The sequence below is a fragment of the Neomonachus schauinslandi genome, chromosome 9 (assembly GCF_002201575.2).
Source record: "Neomonachus schauinslandi chromosome 9, ASM220157v2, whole genome shotgun sequence".
In the NCBI taxonomy this organism is placed as follows: domain Eukaryota; kingdom Metazoa; phylum Chordata; class Mammalia; order Carnivora; family Phocidae; genus Neomonachus; species Neomonachus schauinslandi.
Genome location: NC_058411.1, coordinates 88,983,250 through 89,009,186, shown reverse-complemented (window position 1 = coordinate 89,009,186; position 25,937 = coordinate 88,983,250). Strand labels below are relative to the sequence as shown.

Genomic DNA, 25,937 nt, shown 5'->3' with positions numbered 1-25,937 from the left:
GGCTTCTGCTTGTTGAAGAAGTTAATTATATTTATCACCAGACTTATAAAAGAAGTCTATCCCTACTATTAAATTCCCTTATGGAAAAAATTAATTAGCAAAACAGAATAATGTTTCCCTGACCCTCAAGTTAAAATGGAAATAAGATACTTTTAATCAAAAAGACATTAAATTCCCACAAACCCTAAAGGTTTGCACTTAAAAACTTTGGTACTTAAAGTATATACACTGTGTACACCGTGTATTTGTTTTCTGCCACCAATCTTCTCTTCAACAGGTTGCATAGGTTCTTGGAGTAATAGTTGGCAGAAAGAAATTTTGGAATGCATAATGGCTGGCATATGTGGTTAAGCTCTTGTCATCCACACACTTGACCCAAGAAAGATTTTAAATTTGTGTATAGAGTGAAGTACCTATATATTTTTTAAGGCAACATTGCTGAGTTAAATATAATAGTGCAGTTGAAGAAAAGGAATAGTCGTTTTCAAGAGAGACTGGGCAAGATATGAATGCTTTTGTGTAATCCTGTGGAATGGTAAACCTGATGTGGTCAGCTCATGCCATGCTGTCTAAGGGGCAGATGAGTCAATGCCCCATGCTAAAGGTTGATTCAGAACATAGTGCTGAGAAAGGAAAACCAGGTAGACATTCAGCATCTGTTCATTCTGCTGACAAACATTTTTCTTTTGAGCACCTGCTTCACACCAGGCATTGAAGATGCAGAAAAATCACAGATAAATGGGTTCTAGTCTCTTTTCAAGGACTCGAGGAATTTGCAGTCTCAAGGGGAAGACAGACAGACAAGGAAACAGATACCTACATTATGTTATGGAGTGGTACCTGACCCAGCCTGGGGGAGGGAGGGACTAAGAGAAAGGCTTCTTGAAGGAGGTGGATTCAGAACAGAATCATAAAGGACAAATAGGGATTAGGTACAGAAAGGGATGGCAGGAGATAAGAACCATGTGCAGAGCCCCAGCATCAATGAATAAATAGGTAACTGAGCAGCTATTATCTATTAAGCAGGCACTATTCTCAGTGAGTGTCTCACCCACATTCTTTCATTTATCCTCACAACCATATTTTAAGCTAGGCACCCCCATTTTACAGATATGAAAACTGACACTTAGAGACATTAAGTAACTTGCTCCAGGCCACACCAACAGTAAGAAGTATCACAGGGATTTGAACTCAGGTCCATGTTAATTTAGAAGCAGACCTCTTACAAACACTTTTGAGCATAGTCTACTTTCAGTAAATTTTTATCAGCAGACACTCCTAAATAAGTGATAATTCAATCACATATAAGTTATATATATATGCTAATATGTTATGCATGTCTTATAACACACAAAAATTGAGCATTTCAAAGTTAGAGTTAATTAATAAAGACATTTTAAAATGTCTTGCTTGAACCATGAGAGACTATGGACCCTGAGAAACAAACTGAGGGTTTTAGAGAGGAGTTGGGTGCGGGGATGGGTTAGCCTGGTGATGGGTATTAAGGAGAGCACGTACTGCATGGAGCACTGGGTGTTAGACACAAACAGTGAATCATGGAACACTACATCAAAAACTAATGATGTAATGTATGGTGATTAACATAATAAAATAAAATTTTAAAAAATGTCTTGCTGACATTCATAGAAAATGTTAATATGTTATGTTAAATATGTTAATATGTTAATAAAATTATGCTAATATGTTATGCATGTATTATAACACACACCCAAAACAGACAATTTCAAAGTTAGAGTTAATGATAATAAAGACATTTAAAAAATGTCTTGCTAATTATAGTGGCTGAATACTATCATTAGATAATATCTCAATATCTCAAGATAATATCTAAGTGTATACTGGGATGTACACTGGGATGTATATTGGGATAATGTGTCCCAGGATACATTTAGAGCCTTTACTGACAAAGAAAATAAACATAAATCCACATTTTGAATCTTAATCATTTTAACTTTTGGGAGGCCAAAGTTCTGATCTAATTAGATCATTCTTATTTATAAGCTCATAAGGCAACTGAGGAAGAGTTTGTAATAAAAGAATGATCTTAAATCTTTGATTTATTTGCAGTGATCTTTTAGCCACTTATCCATTTACAAAAGTAAGTTTAGTTTAAACTAGATAATATAATTCATAAATCCATGTAACCAAGCAAATGGAGGAGGCTGTCGTGTGTTGTAAAATGCAACAAAGAAGCGAGGTGCCCTGACCCCCTGTCCTCCTTTAGAAATCCCACGCCTCCCTCAGGATATCCCACATACGGAGTGTGATGGGGGACAGCATGATGCCCAATAGCTGGCAGACCAAGAGAAAAGAAGGAGTAGGTAGTAAGGCTGTAGTCTTCTGACTGGGCTTCCCCTATTTGGTGTACCCTTGAGTTTCTGTATTTTATATTATAAGAATTATAGCACTATTCATCATGATGTGAAATCCAATATAAAGTTGGTCCTTTTGGGGCCACATTAAAGGGGTTTAATGACGGAGACAATAAAAGGACTGATGTTTTATGGTGAGACAATGGAATGTCAGTGTCACCACTTCAGGTCAGCCTCGTAGGAATCTTGTAGCACATACGGCCAAAAATATAAATGTACTTGTTTAAACAGAAAAACAAAAACATTCTGTCCTGGCATTCTGAGGACAGAGCCATCAGGATGGTACAAAATACCTCACGCCATTAGGTAGTGAAATATGGTGCTAGCATCCATTCATTTAGTAACTATTTGTTGTCATCTTATGTGCTGGGTGTGTGCTAGGAGACAGGATTGCTCCCTACCTTTATGGAACATGCAGTCTAGATGCAGCTCAGGCATTAAACAAAATGACATAATAAAATTAATTACTCTTGTGAAAAGGTCTCCGAAGGTGAAGAATAAACTTCTAGGAAAGTGGAGAGACTTAGTGTAGTCTGAGAATGTCAGAGAAGGCTCTATTGAGAAAAGAGATGTTTAAACTGACACCTGAAGAGGGAGAGTCATGGAGGAGAGTGGGAAGAGCATGTCAATCAGAGAAGATGGCCTTACGGTGGAGAGTGTCCTTCAAGAAGGTCAATGTGACTGAGGGGCACGGGGGTACAAGGGAAGCTGGGTAGGTGGAACCAGGGCTTGGGGCTTGTTGAAGAGTTTGAATTTTATCCGAAGAGCAATGGGAGGCAGTTAAGGGGTTTTTAAACCACTGGAAAATATGATCAGATTTCAGTAAAAAGATCATTTTGGCCACCGTGTGTAGCATAGAATGGAAGAGGAGGGAAGAGTAAGAGGGAAGAAGGAGATTACCCGAGGGGTGAGTTCTTTCCATTGAATACCAGAATAAACATCAACAGTTGGTTTGAGGCTGAGCTTGGCAAAACAAAACTTTGGGCATAGAGAGAAGACAGACTTTCCGTTCTTAATAATTTAAGTAATGAGGCTTTTGAAAAGCAGTTTAGGGGCGTCTGAGTGGCTCAGTCGTTTCGGTATCCAACTCTTGATTTTGGCTCAGATTATGATCTCAGGTCGTGAGATTGAGGCCCATATTGGGCTTCACAGTGGGTGTGGAGCCTGCTTAAGATTCTCTCCCTCTGCCCCTCCCACCCCAGCTCGTGTGTGCATGCTATCTCTCTAAAAAAAAGTGGGGGGGGGCGCCTGGGTGGCTCAGTCGTTAGGCGTCTGCCTTCGGCTCAGGTCATGATCCCAGGGTCCTGGGATCGAGCCCCGCATCGGGCTCCAGCCCCGCATCGGGCTCCCTGCTCGGCGGGAAGCCTGCTTCTCCCTCTCCCATTCCCCCTGCTTGTGTTCCCTCTCTCGTGTTCTCTCTCTCTGTCAAATAAATAAAATAAAATCTTTAAAAAAAAAAAAAAGTGGGTGCCTGGGTGGCTCGGTGGGTTAAGCGTCCGACTCTTGGTTTCAGCTCAGGTCATGATCTCAGGGTCGAGGGCTTGAGCCCCACATTGCGCTCTGCACGCAGTGCAGAGTCCACTTGTCCCTCTCCCCCTGCTTGCTCTCTCTCTCTCAAATAAATAGAGAAATATATAAAAATCTTTTTTAAAAGGCAGTTTAAATAATAGATATTCAAGTTCTATATGGCACATGTGTTTTCTCGGTTCCTGGACCGCAGCCCTGAGCAGTGTTAAGTGCAGGTTTGTGTTGTTTGATGGACAGTTGTCTCTTTTTTTTTTCTCTCGCCGTTCCTCTCGGGTCTTCCTGGTTTGTTTCCTGTCTGGTGTTGAAGCAGTGGGTCAGCTGAGGGGCCGTCAGGGAGAGTCTGGGAGGCCAAGGAAAGGGTGCTTTCTCTCAAAGCCTGGTGCTTATCTTGTTTTTACAGGTCAAATCTAGAAGTCAGTATTCAAATCTGTATAGGATGGGGGTGGCTCTTCCTATCAGTTCTAGACTCAAACATGATTTTACTTACTGTTTACAAGGTAAAAGTATGATACGTTGATCATTAATCACTGCAGGTAATACACTGGAGAGAGGAGTGCAGTCCCATCGAGATGCCTCATTAATGAAGCACACCTGTCGAGTGGATTTCTTCAATGACCCCTGCTACATAAATACACAGGCTCTTCAAAGTACACTTGGCTCTGCCCCAAATCAAAGCTCAGCTCACCCCCTGGGGAGCCCATGGCACCGTGAAAGTAAGTAGCTGCTCACCGTCTGTATTAGCTTCCTGTGGCTCCTGTAACAAGTTACCACAAACCGGATGTCTTGAGGCAACAAAAATTTATTCCCTCACAGTTCTGGAGTGGTTCCTTCTGGAGGCTCTGGAGGAGGATCCATTCCATGCCTCTCTCGTAGCTTCTGGTTGGCAATTCTTGGTGTTCCTTGGCTTATAGACACATCAGTCTCTGCCTCAGTCTTCACATGGCCTTCAACCTCTATGTCTCAAACCTCTCTCTCCTGTGTCTTCCAAGACAAGACCTTTCTCTTCTAGGTCGGCCCTAAATCCAGGAAGGTCTCATCTTGAGATCCTTAACTTAATTACACTGCAAAGACCCTTTTTTTCAGATGAAGTCACATTCACAGAGACTAGGGATCAGGAATTGAATGTACGGGGGCCACTGATGAACTCACCACATTGTCTCTCATTTTCAGGAAGGCTATTTCATTGGCCTCATTTTCAGGGAATGAAAATGATTCTTTCTTACTAATTGTGGAGATGTTATGGATTTCAAGGTTTTGCGACTTTGATTTTGAATAATCTTTTCAGATACTTTAATGGCTCCCAACTTTTTGTTTCTGTTGTGTGCTTTTGCTGAAGGAAGGACTGTCAAAGCCAGGAGATAATTTTGAATTTGTTGGCTTGCATGAGGAACAGTGACCATTACTTGGCTCTGCTTAGTGATGGTTTTAATTTTATTCATTTCAAAACTTCTTGGTGAGTCATCTATACAGCACTAAAATAAAATGGCTCCTTTCTTCAGCCATATACTCTGAGTAAAATACAGTAAGACAAATATCATTTTCCTGCTAAATTGCTTCCAGGGGTAAATACATAAACAGGAACATAAATAAATAAAAGCAAAACAAACCAAAAGCCTACAATCAATTAAAAAATAAGTAAGCCAAAAAATGCTTTTTATAAAATATTAAAGTCTGTTGGGTTCAAATTTGGGTGAGCCAAATTTGGTTCACGCCAAAGACGGAGAGCCAATCATTCAGAAAGTCCTTTTGCTAGCCGAGGAAGTCTCTCCAGACTGCCAAGGGCAACTTTCCAGCTGGTGTGAGCAATGACAAGATGAAATTTAGAAGGAGATTTTGCTGAGCCTAGGGCTTCACCAGACCACCTTAACTCCTGAACTAAGAAACAAAGGGCCTCATTGCCCAGCCACGTGACAAGTGAGCCACCCTCTTGTAAGCTTTCTAAGATCAGTCTTGGCACCCAAACAACCTGGTTGGATTCTCTGGAAGCAAACACTGAGATGGGGCTTTGGCATGTGGGGGAAGGGTCTTTACTGGGATCACTATCAGAAAGGGAGGAGGGAGAAGTAGGCTTGGGCAGAGGGAGCAGCAGGCCTGACAGAGCCTCAGCTAACCCTATTGAGAGTATGTGGGGCCCATCCTCGTTGTCCCACACGGGGCCCAAAGGTCTGGCCTTTTATCCCACTTGTCTCCGTCTTTAGGTATAGGCTGTGTGAGGAAGGGCAAGCCTTTGGGCAAGGCAGCTCTCTGCAGGTGAGGCAGACCCTGAAGGAGCAGTCATCTGCAGGCTGTCTGATGACATCTGGGGACTTGGTCCTTCACTGAAGAGTTACAGGGGTAGTGCATCTCTGTGTTCACCACAGACGGTATCTTGTATCATGGAATGGGATATGCAGTCAATTCATATTTCTGCAAGGAACTTAACTGTTCAGTGTACAGTGACCAGTGTGGATAAGGCAATATTTGTTGGAGGGGCAGTTTTTTGAAAAAAGTTTCTGGAACTCAGGTATTAAAAGCAACTTGCTAAGAACATATACTTGATAGCTTCCATTTCATGGACTTTTCAAAGCAACAATGAATTATTAGAAAACTCATTTAGTGGGTGGCCCAAATTAGGTGATCTGGGATATTCATTGATTCATAACTGCAATTCCTTTATAAACAGGTCTCTAATGTTAAAAATCTTTATAACTCAGCCAGGATATGGAAGCAACCTAAGTGTCCATTGATAGACGAATAGATAAGGAAGATATGGTGTGTGTGTGTGTGTGTTATGGAATATTACACAACCATAAGAAAAGGATGGGAGTGTGCCATTTGCAACAACATGGATGGACCTTGAGAGTATTAGTCAGAAATAAGTCAGACTGAGAAAGACAAATGCTGTATGATTTCACTCATATGTGGAATCTAAAAAGAAAGCAAATGAATAGACAAACAAAGAGCAGAATCAGACCTATAAATACAAGGGAAAAAACTGATGGTTGCCAGAGGGGAGAGGGTTGAGGGGATGGCAAAATGGGTGGAGGAGAGTGGGAGATACAGGCCTCCAGTTATGGAATGAATAAGTCATGGGAATAAAAGGCACAGCATAGGGGAAAAAAATCTGTATAATTTAAGCAAAGAAACGTTGCCTTTTGCCATAGACAACTCAAGGTAAAAATCAACCTATAGTAACATTCCTGTCATTAGTTGAAAGTAAATAAAGCCAGTTTTGTCCAAAATTGTACTGTCAAAATGTGTTTTCACTGATTTCAGCCTTCTTTCTTTATCCTTTTGCCTCTCCCTGCATTGATGGCAACATGTTTAATAGTTTAGGCTTCTGGTACTTTTTCACTCTTTATTTTACTTCCTACTAGGCTATAATGTACCATAGCCCTCCTGGGCTTCTTGCTACCATTGCTCTCTCCAAAAAAAATAATTCCAACTCCAAAAGTATAAATACTGTTGATTTAATAAAAATGAAGGAAGATGGAATAGGGATAACTTTACACATACTTTTTTGCAAAATGTCTTAAATACACTTTTTAACCTTTTCTCCTTAATGTTTCCTGCTATTTCTTTCCTTACTTCCTCAAACATCCTCGTTAGCTTCTTTAGACCTACTTAGCCTCCTTTTCCAGACAGAAGCTTACTGATTAGTTCAGTAAGACAAAACAAAAACAAATCTAGAGACATGAACCTAGTATCTCTCAAGCATGCCTCTTGGGCTCCTCAATCCATCCTATCACACCACCATTATAAGAAAAGCTCAACACAATCTTTATTTTTATCAAACGTGGCAGAAGGAAATTACTAGCATTGATTTGATCTAATTTGTGTATCAATTTATTGTTTCAGTATAAGCAGTCATAACAAAGAAACTCCCTCAATATAACAGTGGAAAAAGAGCAAAGTTTACTTTCCCAGTAGCCCACAGATTGGTGGTACAGGACTGGTAAGACAGACTGCTTTGTGATTCTCAACACCTGGCTTCTGTCTCTGGTCTAAGGTGTTGCATCTCTGATCTAGGAGTTTCAGTATGGTCTGAGATCTTTAATCTGGTCTAAGGTCTTTGATCTCTCATCTACAAGCTTGGGCTCTCACTATCACATGAGCATTCAGCCAGTAGGAAGAGAGAAAGGCAAGAAGAGTGTGCATACATTCCTTGAAAAGACAGGACCCAGAAGTGGCAGGCATCGTTTCTTTTCACCTGCCCTCAGCACAGCTTAGATATGTGGTCATACCTAGCTTCAAAGGACCTAGAATAGTTGTTCTGGCTGGGTGGCCATGTGCCCAGCTATAACTTAGGAACTCTATAATGTCATGCAAGGGAGAACAGATATTGGTATACAACTAACTGCCTGCTGCAAATATCCATGAGCTGTTCTTTTCACGTAGAACACACTTGCCCTCTCCCAAAGGGAGACCTTGCAAATATCTCATACAATTAGTGCATCCAGCTTAAAGCCCAGGACATCTGGATGATGTGAAGTCCTCTTGATCAAGATTGGATGGGGATCCTTATTATTTGCCAAGTTGTCTGTCCCTTCCCACACCCAAAATTAGTGCTGAAAAGAGGGATAAGATAACCATAACAAAAAACATATGTTCACAAAAGGGAAGCACGCAAGACACACAGGGGTCACTGGTACATAGCAATAACTGAATCCCATCGCTCAGGAATTGTGAAGCCTCCCTGAGCTGGAAGTAAAGAAAATGATTTGCTTGGACTCTGGTTCAGCTTTATGAGCGGAATCTCCTTGTCTGTTGTTATCTGTGGGCCTGGGTTTTATCCTTTGGGTTGTTCCCGTCATTATGCTCTGTGGACACATCTAAAGTCCATGTTGGAGAAAGCGCCTTTCTTAGGGGCGTCACCACATTTGCAGCCTACTTTCTGTAGGTGTGAGCTTGATAAATTTAGAAGCCAAAAGCCATAGACAAGGAGGGATTGTGATTCATTGGCAATGTAATTTCTTTAAAAACCTAGTAGGATTCTACTTTATTTGCTTAGAGTCAGTTCCTCATGAAATTTCCTACAACGTTACTTTACTATCCTCCTATTGCCTGAAGGATGCCTTCTCTCTTTCCTGTTATTGGTAGTTTTTGTGTTCTCTCTTCTTGATCAGTGTTCTTTGAGATTTATGAATTTAATTGATCTTTCTAAAGGACCCAGGTTTTGGTTTCATTTTCTCTATTGTTTTCTATTTTCTGGTTCATTGATTTCCATTTTTATCTTTTTTTATGCTTTCCTTCTGCTCTTGGTTAAATTTTCTCTTATTTATCCAATGTGTACTATATTTTCTTCTATTGGCTTTATAGTTTTATTTCCATAATAAAATATTTACTGCACATGAACTTTATATTTTCTGTGAGGTAGGGGGTCTAACTTCATTTTGCCTATGTAAGTGATCCAATTTTGCAAACACCATTGACTAAATAATCTCCTCTTTTTCTAATGTCACTTTCCATTGGACTAGATTCTTTCTATGTATGTGAATCTGTTTCTGGGCCTTATTGCCCTACTTACCTGTTTTATACCAGTATATTAATTAGTATGGCTTTGTAATATATCTTAATAGACACAATTCTTCCTTTATATTACAAATAATTTTTCTCTGGGTACTATCTCAAACTTTCACTTATTATTGACATTATACCAACTTTTTAGACACTTTGTAGAGGTGAATGTATTTTTCCCCTCAATAATTCAAATAAATTCCTATTTTATAATTTTCACACACCCAAGATTCCATACTGATAAACAATATATGGTCAAACAAGGTAATGCTCTGCCTTCCTGTTCCAGCTCTCACATTGTAAAGAAGTATCCTTTTGCAGTCCATTTAGTGCCATGTATTTTGCATTTTTGTGCTATTTGTTGATGGTTTTGCTCTTTAGAATAGTCTCTGAGTGTTGTGTGGAAGTGCTATCTATTGTTCCCAAGTGCAGAAGATTGTGATGTACCTGATAGAGAAAATCCACATATTAGATAAGCTTCATTCAGGCAGGCATTGGCTGTAAGTTCAGTGTTCTTGAATCAACAATATACATGAAATAAGGTGTCTTTAAACAGGAACACACATAAAACAAGGTTATGTATTGATCGAATGATGAACATGTTCTGACCTGAGTCTTGGAGGAATCTAACCCTGGGAACAGTGTTTCAGTTTTGACTAATTCAGCGTTCGTAGCAACTTTGTAAAAAAAAAAAAAAAACTACCATCAATGAAGAGAATTAACTACTTACAGTCCTCTCAAATCAGAGATGGAGTCATTTTAACATGATGTGGCGGGGGAAGGGTTGGCTTTTCTTCCCACAACAGAAAACTGAAGATTGTCCCCCAACCCCAACACTTTTCTCATGAATTTAATCCCTCTTCTGAATTTATCCTTAGTTATATGACTATCCTGACATTTGTATACCTTTTTTTATTCTATAAATAGATTTTTTAAAATTAACACAAGTGCTCATGGAAGAAATCCAAATAATAAATACGGTATAAAAACCAAGACAAAATGTACCTCCTCAAGTTTCAATACTGGATTCAACTCCTAGATAGTAACAGTTTCTTCTGATTACTACCAGAATGTTAATGCATAGTTAAGTACCTGTCTACCTACTTATGCATATCTATCCATCTATATACCTACCTATCATCTATCTATCTCCTTTAAAAATAAAGTTATTTTCTTTCTATACTTGCTTACTTCACTCTTCCATTTTAGACATTTGTCCAAATTAGCATGTAATATCCTTATTTTCTTTTTTCCAGTTTTACTGAGGTATAATTGACATATAACATTGTACTAGTGATTTGATATATGTATATATTGCAAAACAATTAACACACTAACTTTAGTGTGGTATCCATCCGTCACCTCACATAGCTATAAAATTTCTTTTCTTGTGATGAGGACTTTGAAGATTTACTCTCTTAGCAACTTTCAAATATGCAACACAGTATTGTTAACTATAGGTGCAGTTATATCCCCATTCCTATTTATCTTATAACTGAAAGACTAACTTTTTACCACCTTCACCCATTTCTCCCACCCCTCACTCCCTGCCTTTGGCAGTCATCAATCTGTTTTCTGTTTCTGTGAGGTTTGTTTTTTTTTTATTACACATATAAATGAGATCATGCAGTATTTGTCTTTCTCTGTCTGACATATTTCACTTAGCATAATGCCCTCAAGGTCCATCCATGTTGCAAATGGCAGGATTTCCTACCTTTTTATGGCTGAATAATATTTTGTGTGTGTGTGTGTGTGTGTGTGTGTGTGTGTGTGTGTGTGTAGAATCAACCAATCACATTTCCCTTATCCATTCATCCATCAATGGATATTTAGGTTGTTGCCATGTCTTGGCTTTTATAAATCATGCTGCAGTGAACATGGGGGCACAGGTATCTCTTTGAGATAGTGATTTTTTTCCTTTGGATATATACCAAGAAGTGGAATTTCTGCATCATATAATATTCTACTTTTAATTTTTTGAAGAACCTCCATACCATTTTCCACAGTGGCTGCAGCAATTTACATTCCCACCAATAGTGCATGAGGGTTTTTTTTTTTTTTTCCTCCACATCCTTGCCAACATTTATTTCCCATCTTTTTGATGATATTCATTCTAACAGGTGTGAGGTGTTATTTCATTGTGGTTTTGATTTGCATTTCTCTGATGATTAGTGATGTTGAGAACCTTTTCATGTACCTGTTAGCCATTTGTATGTCTTCTCTAGAAAAATATCTATTCAGTTCCTCTGATCATTTTTTTATTTGGATTGTTTGGGGTTTTTTGCCATTGAGTTGTATGTGTTCTTTGGATATTAACCCCTTATCAGATCAATGATTTGCAAATATTTTCTCCTATTCCATAGGTTGCCTTTTTGTTTTGTTTATGGTTTCCTTTGCTGTGCAGATTTTTGTTCTGATGTGCCCCTTACCTGTTTATTTTTGCTTTTGTCACTTTTACTTTTGGTGTCAAATCTAAAAAATCATTGTCAAGACATGTCAAGGAGCTTACACCTTATGTTCTCTTCTAGAAGTTATATGGGTTCAGGTCTTACATTCAAGTCTTTAATCCATTTTGAGTTGGTTTTTGTGTATGGTGTAAGACAGGGGTCCAATTTCATTCATTTGCATATGGCTGTCAAGTTTTCTCAACATCATCTAGTAAAGACACTATTCTTTCCGCATTGTATGTTCTTAGCTCTTTTGTCATAAGTTAATTGGCCACATAACTGTGGGTTTATTTGTGGGCTTTCTATTCTGTTTCATTGATCTATGTGTCTGTTTTTGTGCCAATACCACACTGTTTTGATTACTATAGCTTTGTAATATAGTTCAAAATCAGGAAACATGATGCCTCTAGCTTTGTTCTTTTTTCTGAAGTTTGCTCTGGCTATTTGAAGCCTTTTACGGTTCCACACAAATTTTAGTATTGTTTGTTCTAGTTCTGTGAAAAATGCCATTGAAATTTTTGATAGGGATTGCATTGAATCTGTACATTGTTTTGGGTATTATGGATACTTTAACAATGTTAATTCTTCCAATCTATGAGCACAGATTATTTTTCCATTTATTTCTGTCTTCAATTTTTTCATCAATATGTTAGAATGTTCAGTGTACAGATCTTTAACTCCCTTGCTTAAATTTATTCTTAAGTATTTTATTTTTTTTAAGTTTTATTTATTTAAGTAATCTCTACACCCAATGTGGGGCTTGAACTCACAACTCTGAGATCAAGAGTCACATACTCTTTGGACTGAGCCAGCCAGGTGTCCCAGTATATTATTAATTTTGATGCTATTTTAACTGGGATTGTTTTCTTAATCTCTCTTTCTGATAGTTTATTAGTGTATAGAAATACAACTAATTTTCATAGATTGACTTTTTATCCTACAACTTTACTGAATTCATTTATTAGTTCTAATTTTTTTTTTTTTGGTGGAGTCTTTAGGGTTTTCTAGATATAATATTATGTCACCGGCAAATAGAAACAGATTTACTTCTTCCCATTCAATTTTTATTTCTTTTATTCTTTTTATTTTTCTTTTATTATTTTTAAATTTAATTATTATTTTTAAATTTTATTCCTTTTATTTCTTTTTCTTGCCTAATTACTCTGGCAAGGACTTCCAATACTATGTTGAATAAAAGTGGGGAGAGTGGGCATCCTTTTGTTCCTAATCTTAGAAGAAAAGCTTTCAGCTTTTCACTGATGAGCATGATGTTAGCTGTGGGCTTGTCATATATGGCCTTTATTATGTAGAGGTACACTTCCATCATACTGACTTTGTTGAGAGCTTTTATCGTGAGTGGATATTGAATTTTGTCAAATGCCTTTTCTGCATCTTTTGAGATGATCATTTGGTTTTATCCTTCATTAATGTGATGTATCACATTGATTGATTTGTGGATGTTGAATGATCCTACATCCCTAGAATACATCTCATTTGATCATGGTGTATGATCCTTTTCTTTTGATGCATTGTTGAATTTGGTTTGCTACTATTTTGTTGAGGACTTTGCATCTATGTTCATCAGGGATATTGTCCTGTAATTTATTACTATTTTTTTGTGTTGTATCCTTGTCTGATTTTGGTATCAGGGTAATGCTGGCCTTGTAAAGTGAGTTTGGAAGTGTTACCTCCTATTTTTTTAGAAGAGTTTGAGAAAGATTGGAATTAATTTCTCTTTAAATGTTTGGTAAAATTCACCTGTGAAGCTCTCTGGTTCTGGACTTTTCTTTGCAGGAAGGTTTTTGATTAGTAATTCAATCTTTTTACTACTAATTCATCTGTTCAGATTTTCTATTTCTTCATGATTCAGTCTTGATAGTTTGTATGTTTTTAGGAATTTACCCATTTTTCTAGGTTATCCAATTTGTTGGCATATAATTGTCAGAGTAGTCTCTTACGATCCTTTGTATTTGTGTGGTTCACTTGTAATGTCTCCCCTTTCATTTTTAATTTTACTTGAGTCCTCTCTTTTTTTTCTTGGTAAGTCTAGCTAAAAGTTTATTTTATTTATCTTAGTTTAATTGAGTATTTTGTGTTGTCTTTTTACTCTCTATTTCATTTATTCCTGCTCTGATCTTGGATATTTTTTTTCTTCTATTAAATTTGGGCTTAGTTTGTTCATTTTAGATTAGCCTTGAGTGTATAGTTAGGTTATTTATTTGAGATCTTTCTTTTTTCTTAATATAGGGTTAATTGCTTTGAACTCAAACTGCCTTTGATAGCATCCCATAAATTTTGGTGTGTAGTATTTTCATTTTCATTTGTCTCAAGATATTTTCTGTTTATCTTTTGATTTATCCTTTGACCCATTTGTTGTTTAGTAGCATGCTGTTTAATTTTCACATATTTGTGAATTCCCTAGTTTTCTTCTTGAAATTGATTTCTAGTTTCATATCATTGTGGTCAGAAAAGATGCTTGATATTATTTCATTCTTTTAAACTTTATTAAGGCTTGTATGTGGCCTAACATATGATCTAACCTGGAAAATGTCCCATATGCACTTGAGAAGAATGTATATTCTATTGCTTTTGGGTGAAATGTTTTGTAAATGTCTGCTGAGTCAATCCGGTCTAATGTATAGTTTATGTCCAAAGTTTCCTTACTGATATACTGTCTGGATGATATATCTATTGTTGAAAATGGGATATTGAAGTCCCTTACTACTACTGTGTTGCTGTCTATTTCTCCCTTTGCGTCTGTTAATATTCACTTTACATATTTATGTCCTCCTATGTTGGATGAACAAAGCTTTGTTATTTTCAATTGTTTTATAGTATTCTATTGTATGAGTACATCATAGTTTATATAACCATTTCCTTACTGATGGACATCTAATTTTTTTCAGTCCTTTGCTAATATAATCATTACTACCCAAAAATATCCAGTTGCATGTGCTTTTTAAAAATTGAGTGCATCAGTATGCTACCTTCACAGTTCACATTGGTTTCTTTAAATGTCTCATTCTTTATCATTGGGAATACTTGTAATTGTTTAATCTGATTTTGCTTGTCAGATTTTTTTCTCCCGTAAGCCATATGCCTCCTCTCTGAGGTTTTGCCCATCAGCTGCTTATGGGTGTGGATATTCATATCTATCTTGAGCTTTCCTGAATTTCGGATTGTGAACAATATGTCTTCAGTTGCCATAGGAACTCCAAGATGACGTGATTACTTTATTCCATGATTCCTATCACTTTTTTTTTCTTTTTTAGGTCTCAATTAAATACAGAGCAGCCTTCCTTGTTCCTTCCTTAACCTCAACTACTTCTGAGAAAAGATGTTTTTAATTATATCAAGTCAATAACTTATTAAATTTTGTAGGGCAATTTTATATAAATAACTAGGTTTAAGTTATTATTGTCTTTCTCAAAGTCTACATTATGTAAGAAGGGAGTCGATAATAGGTAATGCACCACAATGTTAAAGACTAGTTGTAGTTGGTGATGGGACCGTAGGTGATTAATTTTCTTTGTTTCTCTGTGTTTCCCAGATCTTAAAAAAGTCACATGCCTAACTTTTAAAATTAAAACAAAAATTTTTTAAAAATCTGTCAGATATTCTGCTTTTAGGAAAATTAGATTTTCAGTAAATGTTGAGATGATTGAAATGTCCCAGTACAGTGTATGTTGTTATTGTGCGAATTTGGGAAACTGTGTTAGGAAAATATTGTCCATATCCTCAGGCTGGCCCATGATCTGTTGCCTCTTTTCAAGATGATATAATGTCTGTTTTTCTTTTGTTTTGTCCTTGTCCAAAAGCTCTCCACCCTTATCTCAGAATAAACTGGAAGCCATCATGCATTACGATGTGTGTGCCCACACACGTGCATGCAAACATCTGTCTTCCACTCACACACTTTCCCTCTCACACAAACATACACAGCTACTTATCAGAGTTCTCTGTTACGCCTGAAAGCACGCAACACTAAGGCCAACTTCATTTATTATTCATCAAATTTGGACACATTTCTTCAGCCTTTTTCTGGCAATAGTAGATAGATCTGATTGTTTGTAGAGGCGAATATTTTCAGCCATCTAAATATAGACTAAAGATATCTTCAAAAAGATATATTTTTGAATGCTGCATCATAATTGTGCTATGCGGAGAGAAGTTCCTAAGTAGAGACAAAACTATAACATATTAACGGAGACTTGGGTTATGTCTACAGGGCCCTGGTTGCCTATATCAATAACTTCATGAGATTGTCACGTATAAGTTGTAAACTTAAGAGTTAAGAGGATTTCTCATTTGTGAGACCCTTGCATAAGGACATGGAAATACGCCTTTGCATTTATAAAGATGAAAGCTGGTTTCTATGCAGAGGATCCTTTGCATTTAAAAAGACAAAGTCTGATTTCTGTGCTTATTTTCCTAGTAAATTTGCCATATAAAACATACATCTTTTACCTGGATTCAGACCTAAGAATTTTATGTTATTACTTCTGGATAGCTGTATATCATCTTGATAGTCTTGCTATCTATTAGGGACCATTATAGGTACTACAGAGGTAGACTGGTTAGACCAATTTTGAAAACTGAAAGATTTTCACATTCAAGGCAAGGGTCTTAGGGGGTGGTGATTAAGAACTTGGACTTTGGAGTCAAATAGATCTCATTTCAGAGTCCATATTTATAACATATTAGTAGTGTGACTTCGGGTAAGTCATTTAGTCTTTAAAATCCATTTCCTTGCCATTTCTAGTTTTGAGAATGAGACAAGATAATACGTAGACAGCATTAAGCAGTACCTATCATACTTGATAAATGGGAACTACACAATAATTATCACTATGAGTATCAATAATACAATTAAGTGCCACCTGGATATACCTGCTCATCCCCACTGCCCTCAAATCTAGGTAATATTTATTCTGCAGAACCATGGGGAGCTGCCTCAGACCAGGGTCTCCCTGATGTTTTGCCTTCTTTTACCTGATTAACTCTGCTTTGTCCATGCAGGTGAATGACACAAACACCAGAGTGGTCACTTAATAGGAATGCTGTGAGGTTCAGCATAGCTTTGAAGTTTGGGGTCAGAAGCACCTCTGAAGCACATTAGTAATTTGATTTAAAAATAAAAAGCTAAATACTAAAAAGTGGACAGAGTCTGAAGTTACTGTAGGCATTTCCAAAGAGTTTGGGAATGTTTTAGAAGTTATCTGTGATCTGGGTACTGCATAAGCTTCTTTCTCTTTAACATACAGACTCTGGGACATAAAGCGCCTCTCTCTGCAGTTATGAAAGCAGTTCTCGTGGGTCAGTTCCATTTCTCATCTGAAAGGAAAACTCCTGCACTAGGGCAAGCCTTTCCCGGTAACAGAAGCTAAAGGCAATGTTTGGACCTACCATTAAATTAAAGCCTGTTGCAAGTTCTGGAAACAAAAACCCCATTTGTTCCAGAAGCAGCATTATTTAAACAGTGCATGGCACACAGTAGGGCCTCAAGTTGTATGTGCTGAATGAATGAATGGAAGAGGAGGTAACTTGCTGGTGTCTCTATTTATGTTTTGACTCTAGAAGTGCCAGAAACTGTTCAGCCAGGTGCCACGGCCCAGCCTGCCAGCTCACATTCTTTGCCCCATATTAAGCAGCAGCTGCGGAATGAAGACTGCTACCATGGCAAGCTGAGCAGGAAGGCAGCAGAGAGCCTCTTGGTAAAGGATGGGGACTTTTTGGTTCGAGAGAGTGCAACATCTCCTGGCCAGTATGTGCTAAGTGGACTACAGGGAGGCCAGGCAAAGCATCTTCTCCTGGTGGATCCTGAAGGCAAGGTATTATTGACTTCTTATTATGGTTTTCACAGGATGTTGTAATTAAGGTTATCCTGAATGATTGGTCCAAACCCTCATACTGAAGCATGATAAAGCTAAGGGGTTCCTTTCTCTTGAACACTCTAGCTGGAGCAGGAAGTGTTAACTAAGGACTAGTGGAGGGGTTTGAGAGGGAGCCACCCTGAAGGATCAAGTAGAGGACAGCTCTTTCTGCCCTTCTCACTTCAATTCAGAGAACTAAGTGAATACCGACTACATGGAAGTACAAGGATTCACAGTTGACCATTGTTCCGTATCACATACATTGTCCTTGCTATCACAGTGCTTATAGCCTATAATTTCATAAAACAGATGCTTAAATAATTATAACACAAGTATGAATGACATAAGAATGGTTCAACCAAAGCATTATGGTGTTTCTCAGGATAGAGGGGTGCTGTGTTTGAGGCAAACTAAAGGCCTTGCCGGGTCTGACATGTAAGATGAACCTTGAAAGACAGCAACATTTTAAAAGAGGTACATTTGGAGCATAGGGAAGGAAGCACAAGAACAGACAGAGCAGAAGAATGGCATTAAGGCAATAAAAAAATGTATGGCTAGTCAGAGGATGCCTGTAGACAGAAATGATCCTGGATAAAACACAGTTAACAAAATGGTAATAGTCTTTCCCTATTAATTAGTTTAAATGTAAATGGATTAGGCTCCTCAGTCAAAAAATATAGAATAGCTGAATGGATATAAAGCAAGATCCGAGTATATGCTGTCTAGAAGAGACTCACTTTAGATTTAAGGACATGACTAGTCTGAAAGTGAAAGGATGGATAAAGATATTCCATGCAAATGATAACCAAACAAGAGCAGGGGTGGTCATACTTGTATCAGACAAAATAGACTTCAAGTCAAAAACTGTCAAAAGAGACAAAGAAGGACATTATATAGTGATAAAAGGATCAATTCACTAGGAAGATGTAACAATTATAAATGTATATGCACCCAACATCAGAGTACCGAGATATATGACACAAACATTGACAGAACTGAAGGGAGAAATAGTAACACAATAGTGGGAGATTTCAATGCCCCACTTTCAATAATGGATAGAACGTCCAGTCAGAAGGACTTGAACAACAGTGTAGACCAAGTGGACCTAACAGACATAGACAGAACATTCCACGCAATAGCAGCAGAATACACATTTTTCTCAAGCATACTCAGAGCATTCACATGTTAGATCACAAATACTAGGATGGATCACATGTTAGGTCACAAAAACAGGTCTTAGGAGATGTAAGAAGACTGAAATCATACCAGGTATCTTTTCTTATCACAATGGAATGAAGCTAGAAATTAATGGCAGAGAGAAAGTTCACAAATAGGTGGAGTTAAACAACACACTCTTGAACAACCAGTGTCAAAGAAGAGATCAAGGGGAAATTAGAAAATATCTGGAAACAAATGGAATTGAAAACACAACATACCAGAACTATGGGATGCAGCAAAAGGAATATCAAGGAAGTTGATGGTGATAAATGCCTACACTGGAAAAAAAAAAAAAAAGATTTCAAATAAACACTCTAACTTTATACCTCAAGGAACTATAAAAAGAACAAACTAAACCCAAAATTAGCAGAAGAAAGGAAATATTTCAGATTACAGCAGAAATAAATGAAAGGGAATAGAAAAATAATGGGAAAAATCCACAAAACTACAAGTTGTTTTGAAAAGATACACAAAACTGACAAAACCTTTAGCTAGATTGGCTAAGAAAGCAAGAGGGAAGATTCAAACAAATAAAATCAGAATGGAAAGAAGAGACATTACAACTGATGCCAAATTAAATGATTAAATGATTATATTAAATGATTGTAAGAGATTATTAAAAACAATTATATGCCAATAAATTAGATAACCCAGAAGAAATGGATAAATTCCTAAAAACATCCAACCTACCAAGATTGAACCATGAAGAAATAGAAAATCTGAACAAATTACTAGTGAGGAGATTGAATCACTAATCAAAAACTGTCCAATAAAAAAAAAGTCCAGGACCCAATGGTTTCACTTGTAAATTCTTTTAAACATTTAAAGAATTAATGTCAATGCTTCTTAAACTTTTCTAAAAAAAAATGAAGAGGAGGGGTGCCTGGGTGGCTCAGTTGGTTAAGCATCTACCTTTGGCTCAGGTCATGATCTTGGGGTCCTGAGATCCGCCCTCCCCCACCATAGGGCTCCCTGCTCAGTGAGGAGTCTGCTTCTCCCTCTGCCTCTCCCCCAACTTGTGCTCTCTTGCATGTTCTCTCCCTCTCTCTCTCAAATAAATAAAATCTTTTTAAAAAATGAGGAAAAAATAGTTAAAAATTCATTTTATGAGGCATGCATTACCCGTATGCCAAAACTAGAAAAAGATACTACAAGAAAAGAAAACAGAGGCCAGTATGTCTGATGAACATATATACAAAAATCCTTAACAAAATACTAGCAAACTACATTCCACAGTTTATTAAAGGATCATATATCATGACCAAGTGGGATTTATCCCTGGATTGCCAGGAAGGTTCAACAAAGAAAATCAATTGATGTGGCGCACCACATTAACAAAATGATAGATAAAAATCATATGGTCATCTCAATAGATGAACAAAAAGCATTTGACAAAACTCAACACCCTTTCATGATTAAAAAAAACAACAACAACACTCAATGAACTAGGAGTAGAAGGAAATTACCTCAGCATGACAAAGGCCATATGTATAAAGCCTACAGCTAATACCATACCCACAGTGAAAAACAGAAAGCTTTTCCTCTCACCACTTCTATTCAACATAGTACTGGAGGTACTATCCAGAGAAATTAGGCAAGAAAAAGAAATAAAAGGCATCCAAATTGGAAAGAAAGAAGTAAAATTATCTCTTCACAGATGATATAATCTTATATGTAGACAATCCTAAAGATTCCACAGAAAACCTGTTATGACTAATAAACAATTTCAGCAACATTGCAGCATACAAAAATCAGTTGCATTTGTATATAATAATAGTGAACAATCTGAGAAAGAAATTAAGAAAACAATCTCATTTACAATACCATCAAAAAGAATAAAATACTTAAGAATAAACATAACCAAGGAGGCAAAAGACTTACACGTTGAAAACTACAAAACATTGCTGACTGAGAAATTAAAGAAGACACAAATGGAAAGACATCCCATGTTAATGGATTAGAAGATTTAATATTGTTAAGATCTCCGTATTACCCAAAGTAATCTACAAATTCAATGCAATTTCCATAAAAATTCTAATAGTATTTTTTTATAGAAATAGAAATACACTCTTAGTATTCATTTGGAACCACAGAGGACCCTAAATAGCCAAAGCAATCTTGAGAAAGAAAAATAAAGCTGGAGACATCACACTTACTGATTTCAAAGCTAGAGTAATCAAGCCGGTATGGTACTGGCATGAAGACAGACATATAGACCAATGGAACAGAATAGAGAGCCCAGAGATAAACCTATGCATATGTGGCCAAGGGATCTTTGCAAATGTTGCCAAGAATACACAATAGGGCAAGAATACTCTATTCAACAAATGGTTTTGGGAAAATGATATCCACATGCAAAAGAATAAAATTAGACCCCTATATTACACCACACACAAAAATTAACTCAAAATAGATTAAAGACTTGTATGTAAGATCTGACACTGTAAAACTCCTAGGAGAAAACATAAGAGGACAATTTCATAATGTTGCTCTTGACGATGATTTCTTGCATATAACACCCAAAATACAAACAAATGCAAAAACAGACAAGTGAGACTATATAAAACTAAAAAATTTCTGCACAGCAAAGAAAACAATCAATAGAGTGAAAGACAATCAGAATGGGAGATAATATTTGCAAACCATCTGATAAGGGGTTAGTTTTCAGAGCACATAAGAAATTTCTACAACTCAATAGCAAAAAAACAAACTGATTTAAAAATGAGCAGATGACTTGAATAGTTATGTCTCCAAAGAAGATCTACATATGGCCAGCAGGTATTTTAAAAGATGCTCAACAACCATAATCATTAGGGAAATGGAATCAAATTCACAGTAAGATATCACCTCACCCCTGTTAGGATGGCCATTATAAAAAACAAACAAACAGAAAAGAACAAGTTTTGGTGAGGGTGTACGGAAATTGTAACCCTTGTGCCCTGTTCATGGGAATGTAAAATGGTGTAGCTACTGTGGGAAGCAGTATGGGGTGTCCTCAAAAAATTAAAAATAGAACTCCTATATGGTCCATATTTATTAGATGGGTTTTTATCCCAAAAGAATGGAAATCAGGACCTTAAAGAGACATTTGCACTCCCATCTTCATTGCAGCATTATTCACAGTAGCCAAGTGGTAGGAACAAGCTTAATGTCCCTTGATGGATTAATGGATTAAGAAAATGTGGGGTGTGTATACATACACACACATACAACGGAATACTATTCCGCCATAAGAAGACAAAAGTCCATCACATGCTACAACATGAGTGAACCTGGAGAATATCCTGCTAATTAAAATAAGCCAGCCACAGGATGACAAGTACCGCATGATTCCAATTATATGAGATATCAAAAGTAGTCAAACTCATAGAAACAGAAAGCAGAATGGTAGTTACTAGGGCCTGGTGGGGAGGAGGAAACAGGTTGTTGTTGTTTAATGGTTATAGATTTCAGTCACAAAAGATGAAAAAGTTCCAGGGATCTGCTGTACGGCATTGTGCTTAAAGTTAACTACACTGTTGAACACTTAACAACTTGTTCAGGGGCTTCATCTCATGTTATGGTTTTGTTATCTCTCTCTCACACACACCTACACACACACACACACACACACACACACACATACACGTTCCTGTGCACCTTGTGACTGCGGCCACAGCAGCCCGTGTGTAAACCTGGGCAAATGGTGGAAAGCTCATGGAGTGCAGGGGGCCGTTATCAACTGGGAAGAGGGACAGTCAAATGCAGTTCCAGTCAGTTGCTGCCATTTGGAGTAAGGACCCAGGGTAGCCAAATGTGATTTTCCCAAAGAAGCCACAAAATGAAATTTTTATAGGAGATCTCCCCATTTTTAATTCAAAATACTTAAAAACTCTCTGTTGGGCACCTTCTACCTTAAACCATCCCCCCACCCTCCCCCACATCTCCTGGTATGTTTGGCTGGAGAGTGGATGGCTTATAATCCCTGCACTGGAAGATTAACTTGACATTTGTATGCAGGATTGCTTAGAGAAGAAAGTAAGTAGGGGATTCTAGGTAAAAACTGGTGAAAGCCTGAACCAGAATGGAGGTAGGAGAAATATAGAGAGGAGGGCAGAGTGAGCTGGAATTTACACCACAGACTGGCAGGACTGATCAACTGATTTGATAAGGATTGGGGTTGGGATGAAGAAGATCAAAATGTTTTCAAGGCTTGGAGCCATTTCAGAGTAAGTGGGAAACCTTGTGCCCTTTTCCTCTTAATCCTTGAGTGCGTATTTCCCAAGAATAGGGATATTCTTTTACATAGACATAGTACAGTGATCAAAATCAAGAAATTTAAACATTGATACATTACCATTATTTAATCCATAGTTATATTCAAATTAGGTCAATTATTCCAAAAAATGTGTGTTTTCTTTAATATGCTAAAAACCCGTATCTAAACAGAACTAAATAATCCCTTGTTAGAGAGGTAGCAGAATCATGTAGCAAGGTATTCTCTGGCTGCATGATTTCCTGCTCCTGGGCAATTCTCAGCCACCCTTCACACAGGAGTATGTTACGGCCAGTGGCGTCATGATGGAGAGTAGTATCTTCTGCTCATGCCCAGGGTGAGGACACAGTAATACCAGGGAGGAAAGTCCTCAGGAGAAAGCAGGTGCAGGGAAACCAATTTGCTTTGGCATGCAGACAAGAAGCTCCATGTAACAAATATTTATGAATCAGCTACCATCAAGTCTGCAGGAAGGAGACATGAATGCCTATTAGGAGAGTCTGAGGAGGCTTCTTGAAGTAGACAGGATTTGTGTTGAGCCTCCAAGGAGAGGCAGGACTTCTCTAGAAGGGCCTGCTTCCCATAGACACAAGATATTTTGGAAACAGTCTGCTTGCTGAGTTATAATTGTAATCCTGGGATTCATGCTTGTATATACAGTTAAATATTTATAGGAATGGTAACATGATAGAATATATCAAACAGTAACATGGCAAAGAGGTTGGTTGCAAATTTGGACTGGGTGACAGTGTTTATCATTTTTCTAACTGAGAGGGAAAATTGCTAAAAAAGGTAATGGGGAATGAGACAAGTGTTTACTAAGGGATATAGAGTTGAAAAGTGATTTTTTTTGTTATTCAGCCAAATATCTCCTTCAGGGATGTGTCTGGTTTTTTTTCCTGATTGTTTACATCTTTCAGGAGAACTATTATCATTTAACCTAAATACTTTATACTTCCTTTTCAAGGTAAGGACCAAGGATCATGTATTTGATAATGTCAGCCACCTTATCAGATACCACATGGATAACAGTTTGCCAATCATCTCTTCCGGAAGTGAAGTAAGCCTTAAACAACCAGTGAGAAAAGATAATAATCCAGGACTTTTGCATTCCAACAAATGACAATTTGGAAGTACCATCACACTGGTATTTCAAGAAAGTTCATTTTGTGTTAGGACACAAAGATAATACAACTTGGTTTATAGACAAAATAGAGCACAAACTGTGAAGTACATTTTTTCCCAAGACCATCATGGACTATGTCCTTTATAAGACAAAGAGCTAACAAAGATGGATCTTCAGAAAGTAAAAATCAGAAAAGGGGAAGAGGATTGGTCCATTTGAAAAGAAATTATACATATGCACGGATGTCACTTTTTAAGGCCATATTACATTGATAGCAAGCTAAAAGCACAATTGAAATTTCCCATGCTAGAGACTACTTGGATGAACTGCTGGGGCGGTGGTATGTGCCTTTCAACTTGATAATTTGGGGACATTTTCATATTGGGGAGATTAGTTCTAAGTGTCTTCATATTCTCTAACTATAGAACGATTTGCCAAAAAAAATTTTTCCTTGTTACAAAAATAAGAAGCGATTTGCTTGATAGTTACTGACTTTATTACATTTTCTGTTTAGTAGCACTTTCACTGCAATGTTAAAATAAATTTGATGTTGAATTTGGACTCTGTCTATGCCAGTGGAATCAAGTCAAAAGCCACTAAAAGCATTGGTCTGTTTCACTGGCCTGTCCCATTTACAAGTTAAAGGGGTGGAGCCTAAATTCTTTGGCCTAGTATTTCTCGATCTTTGCTATTCGGACTGTTTGTATGCAGCATAGCATAAGCTGAAGAGAGGACAAATCTATCAGTCATTCCTATTTCCCCATATTTCTCCCTCTTTCCTTCCCCTCGGCCCCCACCCTACAAGCAAAGGAAGCTCATGAACGCCTGGATTTAAAACATGGCAGACAAACCAGTGTTCTTCATATTCAACATCCAAATTGGTTTCATTCTTATTTAGAGTATTGAATGCATTTGAAAGTATCAGGAAATATCCTCTTGATTGGCTGTGACTGAATCATAGTCTCTCACCTACTGTGTCCTTAGCATCTTTTCTAGATATGATCAGACAAAATGCAGAAGGGAAGAGACATATTGAAGGAAATAGCTGGAAAGGTTTGCCACATGTGGGTACACTGGTAAACTGGTGGTGTGATTAAGTGTTGTGTAGAGAAAAGTGCTGGCCAGGTCTCTTGATATGACCTTGAGCCAGCTGCTGAACCCATCTGGACTCCAACTTCCTTGTTTATGAAATAAGGGACTTGGGCTAGGTGAATTCAGAGGTCTATCTCAGCCCTAACATAAGATGAGCCTATAAAAAGCAAGTTTTCCTTTTATTAGGGGTCAGCGTTGATAATCAGTTTGTATAATGAAGGTGAAAATGAGCTTTTTCCTTTAGTCTGTATCTATACTCACAGAATGAATGGCATGACTGAAACCAACATTCAGGTAGCAGAGACCCCGAGCCTTCCCATCACAAACAAGGACACTTTGGAGCGCTCTCAGTAGTGACGGTGGAGGTGGATTCGTTTGTTTGGAGAAGCAGAAAACGCCTTCAGCCTTTTACTTGCCTTTGCATAGAGTGGTTTGGCCATTACTTTAGGATGCTTTTTTATCCTGAGTAATCTGGACAGTTGCCTTAACCCCATTTCATTTTGGCTATGT

At 37.6% G+C, this 25,937-nt stretch overlaps 1 protein-coding gene across 1 annotated transcript in view; it reads left to right on the top strand.

Moving 5' to 3' along the window:
- The window catches only part of SHC4 (SHC adaptor protein 4), a 125,947-nt gene extending 101,561 nt beyond the window's left edge, over positions 1 to 24,386 (top strand). Inside the window, exons 10-12 of the mRNA XM_021694051.1 lie at positions 4,454 to 4,633; positions 17,441 to 17,694; positions 24,177 to 24,386. Of these exons, the coding sequence (XP_021549726.1) occupies positions 4,454 to 4,633; positions 17,441 to 17,694; positions 24,177 to 24,332 (590 nt within the window). The 3' untranslated portion in view covers positions 24,333 to 24,386. The remainder of the gene's footprint in view (positions 1 to 4,453; positions 4,634 to 17,440; positions 17,695 to 24,176) is intronic.
- Positions 24,387 to 25,937: the final 1,551 nt, after the last annotated feature.